The sequence below is a fragment of the Merops nubicus genome, unplaced genomic scaffold (assembly GCF_000691845.1).
Source record: "Merops nubicus isolate BGI_N331 unplaced genomic scaffold, ASM69184v1 scaffold3351, whole genome shotgun sequence".
Classification (NCBI taxonomy): Eukaryota; Metazoa; Chordata; class Aves; order Coraciiformes; family Meropidae; genus Merops; species Merops nubicus.
The window spans coordinates 70,938-77,456 of record NW_008588835.1 but is presented as its reverse complement, the minus strand read 5'-3'; the positions used below and the strand labels follow the sequence as shown (position 1 = coordinate 77,456).

The 6,519-nt window shown below is 50.0% G+C and overlaps 1 protein-coding gene across 1 annotated transcript in view; it reads right to left on the bottom strand.

Moving 5' to 3' along the window:
* Positions 1-1,537: 1,537 nt before the first annotated feature.
* LOC103781647 (dynein heavy chain 9, axonemal-like) overlaps positions 1,538-6,519 on the bottom strand; it is a gene marked incomplete at both ends in the record, with an annotated part of 74,934 nt that continues 69,952 nt past the window's right edge. Inside the window, 2 exons of the mRNA XM_008949365.1 lie at positions 1,538-1,657; positions 5,622-6,047. Of these exons, the coding sequence (XP_008947613.1) occupies positions 1,538-1,657; positions 5,622-6,047 (546 nt within the window). The remainder of the gene's footprint in view (positions 1,658-5,621; positions 6,048-6,519) is intronic.

Below are 6,519 nucleotides of genomic sequence, written 5' to 3'. Positions count from 1 at the left end.
TACTCATCGTGCAAAATCTCCCCAAAAATACAAACGGTTCTTTCAAATGAAAAAGGTACTTTCCTGTCCTAATTAAAGGTTCTGACGATTCAGCATTCAGGGACTTAACCTGAAGAACATGAAAGCATAAAACCCCTTCGGTGGTTGCAAAAAAGAAATCTAAATCAAGATAGGGAAGGACTTCCCTGCTGTTTGCCCTTGACCCCACTCATCTGAGTGTATCACAGGCCTGACTGCATTTGCAAAGCAAATGGTGCAAAGCAAAGGTGCTGCACTGGGGTGTCCAAAGGAGGCAGGGATTAAAAAGTAAAGGTTTTTTTCATAAGTTTCGCACTGCCTAAGCATGCAACAGGTACATCGTACAGTCCTTGGGAGCACTTCAGTGCCCCACTGAATGCAGCCCTTTCACATGCCTACAAAGAAACCACCTGAAGTCTAAACAGCTCTGAAAATCCAGGCTACAGCAATTTGCTGAAGGTCACCCAAGAAGGTCTGAGGATAGGAAATGGCAAAAACTGGAGAACTGAGCACAACTCCCCATGTCCCAGGCTAAAAGCTTAACCATTTGACTACCTTCCTCTTCTCTGTCCACACTGGGATTGATGTAAACAGATACTTCACACAAAAAGTACAGCCCAACACAGCCACAAGCCTGCAAAACAAGCAGTGAAACCTGCACCCAGCATCACTTCCAGAAATACCTTTGTATTCTGACTGAGCTGCCACCAGTCCCACCAGCAGAAGCAGCTTCAGTCAGACCAATGTCCATCCCTGGATAAAGGACACTCTCTTGGAGCAGCTTCCCTGCTAGCACGGTGAGTCAGATGGTTTAAAAGCATAAAGCAACTGGGGCTCTCCGTCCAGACAACATCAGTGCTGCCTTTGTGTGCTGAAGGGTGAGCTGGGGTCAGCAGAGCCAGCTGCTAGAACCAGCTCCAGCCCCATGATCTGCCAGGGCATTGCTCAAGCACGGAGCAGTCTCCTGCAGCTCTGCTTCCTTGCTTGGAGGAAGAACCAGCCTGCTCCAAGCTTGCACCCAGTGTAGAACCCAAACTACAAAGTGTTAATGGAGCCTGGGGTGGGAGCTGGGGCTCCAGCTGACAGGACAGCCTGAACAGAAGCCCCCAACTCTCAGTCTCTTCTCTCTGAAGCAGTACTGGGACAGGCACTGCTGTTTTACAGCTTTTCATTAGCAACTTTTTGTCATTTCAAACCCTGCAAAGCTACTGGCATATTCCCACCTTTGTTTTCATGATGAAATTTTTAGGTCATGTAGTTTTAGCCCACCAGTACTTGATCACGCATTGAAGTAACAAGAGGACATGAGAGGTGTGGAGAGAGCACAGCCAGCCTCTTTAAACGTGACCCGTGCCTGACGGATGGAAACAGCCAATGCAAAACCCTCCTCATCGCTGAAACTCACTGCGCTGCAGGAAACGTAACCCAAAAACCCCTGAGGGTGTAACGTGCCGTGTGCCCAGGGCCAGGTCTCAGCAGCACCTGGAACCTCCCCTGAGCTGCGCCCGCGGGCACTCACCAGCCGGTTCGCAAGGGCGATGGTGCTCGCTGTAGCTTCAGCCTCCTGCTGACACTGTAGTTTCTCTGAAGTGGCCTTCTCAAACTTGGCTGTAAGCTTTCCCAGGTTCTCATTGAGGCGCTGCATGGGGAAGAAAAGCAGAAGCAGAGTTTTCAGGGAAATCCTCCTCTAGAGCTGATTGGCCCTGCAGGCAGGGCTGGGTGAACACCCCCACAGCTCACCCTGCCCAGGCAAGCTCAGGGGACAGCCCCTGCAGTGTCCTGGCTTCAGGAGCCAGCACAGAGCAGTGACTTTACCTGCCCGTAACTCACATCTTCACACATCACAGAATCATTAAGATTAAAAAAGACCTCCAAGATCATCAAACCCAACTATCAACCCAACACTCCCATGACCACTAAACCATCTCCCCAACTGCCACGTCCACACATTTTTTGAACCCCTCCAGGGATGGTGACTCCACCACCTCCCTGGGCAGCTTGGGTCAATGTTTCACCACTCTTGCAGGGAAGAAATTCTTCCTAATATCCAACCTAAACCTCCTTTGTTACAACTTCAGCCCATTTCCTCTCATCCTATTGTTGGTTACTTGGGAGAAGAGACCAACCCCCACCTCACTCCAACCTCCTGCCAAGGGGTTGTAGAGAGCAATAAGGTCTCCCCTCAGCCTGCCCTTCTCCAGACTAAACACATCCAGGTCCCTCAGCTGTTCCTCACAAGCCATGTTCCCCAGAGCCCTCACCAGCTTCATTGCCCTTCTCTGGACCTGCCCCAGTACCTCAAGGTCTTTCTTACACTGTGGTGCCAGAACTGGACACAGTCTTCAAGCTGTGGCCTCCCCAGTGCCAAGTCAAGGGGCATAATCACTGCCCTACTCCTGCCGGACACACTATTCCTGATCCAGGCCAGGATGCTGGTGGCCTTCGTGGCCACCTGGGCACACTGCTGGCTCATGTTCAGCTGACTGTCCACCAGCACCCTCAGATCCTTTTCTGCCAGGAGCAGCTTTCCAGCCTCTCTTCCCCAAGCCTGTAGCATTGCCTGGGGCTGTTGTGACTGAAGTGCAGGACCTGGCACTTGGCCTTGTTAAACCTCATACAAATGACCTCAGCCCAACAATCCAACCTGTCCAGATCCCTCTGCAGAGCCTCCTGACCCTCAAGCAGATCAACTTTCCCACTCAATTTGATGTCATCTGCAAACTTACTGAGGGTGCCTCAATCCTTTCATCCAAATCATTGACAAAGATGTTAAACTAGACTGGCCCCAAAACTGAGACCTGGGGACACTGCTTGTGACTGGCCACCAACTGGATTTAACTCCACCACAACATTCAGGACAGGGCAGAGGCAAGGAACACACAAACCTCACTTTTTTGGGGCTCTGCCCTGGTGTGAATTTAAACTGGGAAAGGGCATCCTTATGGCCAACTACTGTTGACCTATGGCTGAGCAATGAGCCAGCAGCTAAGAAAACAGAACTTTCTTTCCTGATGCTGCAGCCCCTTTGGACTCAGTCCAGCCCTTGAAGCTCTGCTGATTCACCAAGCTGTGCTCAAATCCCCAGCGGGCCCCTAAGCAGCTGGAGGTGGCTCTTGAACTATCTCCAAGCCACAGCTCCAGCACCCTGTTTCTAGAGGGAATATAACAAATAAGTCAATAAAATTGTTCTGACACAGGACACTCTTGTAAAGGAGCCCAACCAGCACTAGCTGGGACCACCTCACATGCAGGGTGGCTGCAAACTGCTGAGGAGGGGCAGAAAGAGCCTAAATCACCTGAAGAAAAAGAGGCCTTTGCTCGGAAAGAGCTGTTCACACTCTGGATTAAAACAAATCAACATCTTCCACGAGCACTTGGAGCATTTCACTTCTGATAAGAGAAGTAATAATCAACTTTAGCTGCACCCAATGAAAACTGCTTAAGGCTAAACTGCTGGTAAACCACTTTAACATTGAGCTACACACTAGAAACAAACCTGAAAATGAAAAAGGATTATATTAGGGATATCTGGAGCTCTCCTGGATACTGAAAGACACAAAGTGGTCTCTCCTCAACCTGCCTTAGAATTGATGACACAAGAAGTTTCTGTTGCTGCGTGCATAGGAATGCACGTGTCTACATACACATATATATGAAATTCAATTACAGAAACAGAGTTTGATAAATGAGTCTGTCTGAGTTCTGGAGATCTCATCAGCACTACCCCACCAGCCACACTCTGCAGTAACACCCAAATATATCTGTGTGCAGCCTGGAATGTACACCTTGCTTCTACATCTACCCTCCCCAAATTTGTAGCAACCTTATTTCCCAGGCAGACAAAAGGGAAAAGCACTTGGGATTTCAAACAATCAGAATAGTCTCATTTCTTACTAAAATTGGGTATGGGGCAGCTTGGGGACTGGCTGTGAGCAGGTATGAATCAACCTCACATCAGTGAAGTTATCCAAGATACCCTAGTTTGATAAGCAAGGCTCCATCTCCACATCCATGCCCACGCTCCAGTGTGTCATCACCCATCTGCAAAGGGGCAAACTTACCTAAACCAGCCAGTTTTGTGAGTGAATGCCAGGGGAGTACAAATAATCTCCCCAAAGATTGCAATTTTCTTGAACAAAATCCCACTTCTTTAAAAAAAAAAAAAAAAAAAAAAAAAAGGCAAAGAAAAAAATAAAACTCAAGCATTAAAAGCTTTGGAAATGAGCAGCATAAAGGGATGAAAAAAGTTCCCCAGCACCGTATTTCACTTCTGAGATGGGGGAATTAGAGGCAAAAGACCTGTAGATCCATCCCTGCCTCAGATGTTGTGCCTGCCCTCCTTTCATCTGCAGCAGAAGTTGCTACTGGAGAGCTCTGGAGATTTTCTTCTGGCTTTAGTTAAAAACTGCAGTAAGTGTTTTAAGAATAATAAGCCCTAGAAGGCATCAAGAGAGTCATGTATTCTCTAAGACAAAGACGTGCTGATGGAAGAGAAGAGGCTTGGGAAGAGCTCAGCTGGAGGGACTGTGCTGCCCTTCTCCAGGCCCATATCTCAAAGTCACTCACTGAGGACAAACGTGTCAGCCCAGCCACCAACACACTGTGGTTATTAGCGGGGACTTTGCACCAACTGCGGTGTCAGGATGAGAGGAGAGCCACAGAGGACTCATGAAGAGGGATCCCAGATCCAGCACCTCAAAAAAAGGCAGGTTTGGGAGGGCAAGCAGTGGCTGCTGCATAGGGAGAGACCTGGGGAAGAGCGAGGGTTGAGCTGGTGGGGTCCCACAGGCTGGTTTCTACATTTTACTATCAGTGGATGTGGGCCAGGGAGGGAAGAGGGGGAAAAAGAGCACATCTGTTAACGAAGAGATAATTTTCCACAGGAAAAGGAGAAAGGCTAGAAGGTACTCCCTGAAGAAAAGCACTTTTAATCACACAGTAATTTCTTCTATTCAGTAATTTCTTTTTTTTTTTTTAAGTAGCGAAACCAAGGGTGATGCACACAACATGCTGACAGGGAGCCATGCTGTGACAAATTAGTAGGCTCCTACTAGAGCAGCGACCATCCTGCAAAACATGCCCACGGCCAGGGACTGAGTCAGCCCAGCCCAGCTCTATGCTACCAGCATGCTGAACCAGCCTCCTGATGAAATGTAGGAAGCAAGTAACAAGTGACAGGACAACAGGAAATGGCCTCAAGTTCCACCAGGGGAGGTTTAGGTTGGCCATGAGGAACTATTTCTTGCCCTTGAGGGTTGTCCAGGGCTGTCCCAGGCTGCCCAGGGCAGTGGTGGAGCCCCCATCCCTGGAGAGGTTTCCAAGCTGTGGAGATGTGGTGCTGCGGGACACGGGTCAGTGGGGACCTGGCAGTGCTGGGTTAACAGTTGGACTCGATGATCTTAAAGGTCTCTTCCAACCAAAATGATTCTGTGAGTCTAGGCAGCAACAGAAGGGACAGAGAAGGCTGTACTCTACTGAATCTCTGGATTCCCACCCCGACCTCAAAAACACATGAGTGCAGAGAAGCAGCTTTCTCCAAAGCAGAGGATTTCTCCCCAGGCAGTGACTATGGTGGCGGGTCCCACCAGAGGGCAAGCACTTACAGCAATCTTGGCCTTGATGCTGGCCAGCTTGTCCTGGGCAGCCGCCAGCTCGGCGTTGGCCTTGCTGAGCGCCTGCCGCTTGGGCTCCACGTCGCAGAACACGCGGTGGAACCGCACCACGTTCACCACCCAGGAGCAGAGCCCGGCCGCTGCGTATGACTTGGTGGCCACCAGTTCGGGTCTGAACTCAGGATCTTGCAAATAGGGCTGAAGGGCTTTGAGGCAGTTCTCGTGGATGTTCTCCTTGTCGAATTTGATCAAGGAGTCCAGGAAGCTATCCACCCCGGCCATGGCGACTCTGGCTGCTTTCCAGCTCCTGTCCTTGGGAAGCCTTCCTCCCGGGGCCGTCAGCACCATCACGGCTGCGGTGACATTGCTGACAGCTGAAGGGGGTGACCCAAAGGACCTCAGCTCCGTCAGATTCTTCTGAAAAGGGGAAAACAAGGTTGTTAGACAAAAACAAATGGGCTTTCTTTTCACTTTGCCATGAATAGAGTCAGGCTCCCAGGCCATCAGTCTGATAAATTTGGTTTCTCTTGGCCCACCACTGCTGCCTCTAAATCACCACTGTGCATGTTTACAGCACATGTGCTCAGCTCCCTGCTCCAGCTTCTCATGGCCCAGCCAGGACCAGCACAGCACAGTGTTCCTCCCCAGACTGCCACCTCTTCCCTGCTGCCCAGGGGAGCAGGAGGTTTTCTGTCCTCTCAGAAGACTGGGATATGGAAAAGGAAATAATAACCAAATCATAACCTCTATTACTAGCCCCCAGCCTTTCTAGAACTCTCTTGCAGATCCCTGCATGCTAAACTCCTCCCTGTGCCAGCCACCCACAGTCTTGTTGGACTATTTGTGTGCACCCATGTTTCCATGGGGCCATCGTCCAGCCCAAAGTTGG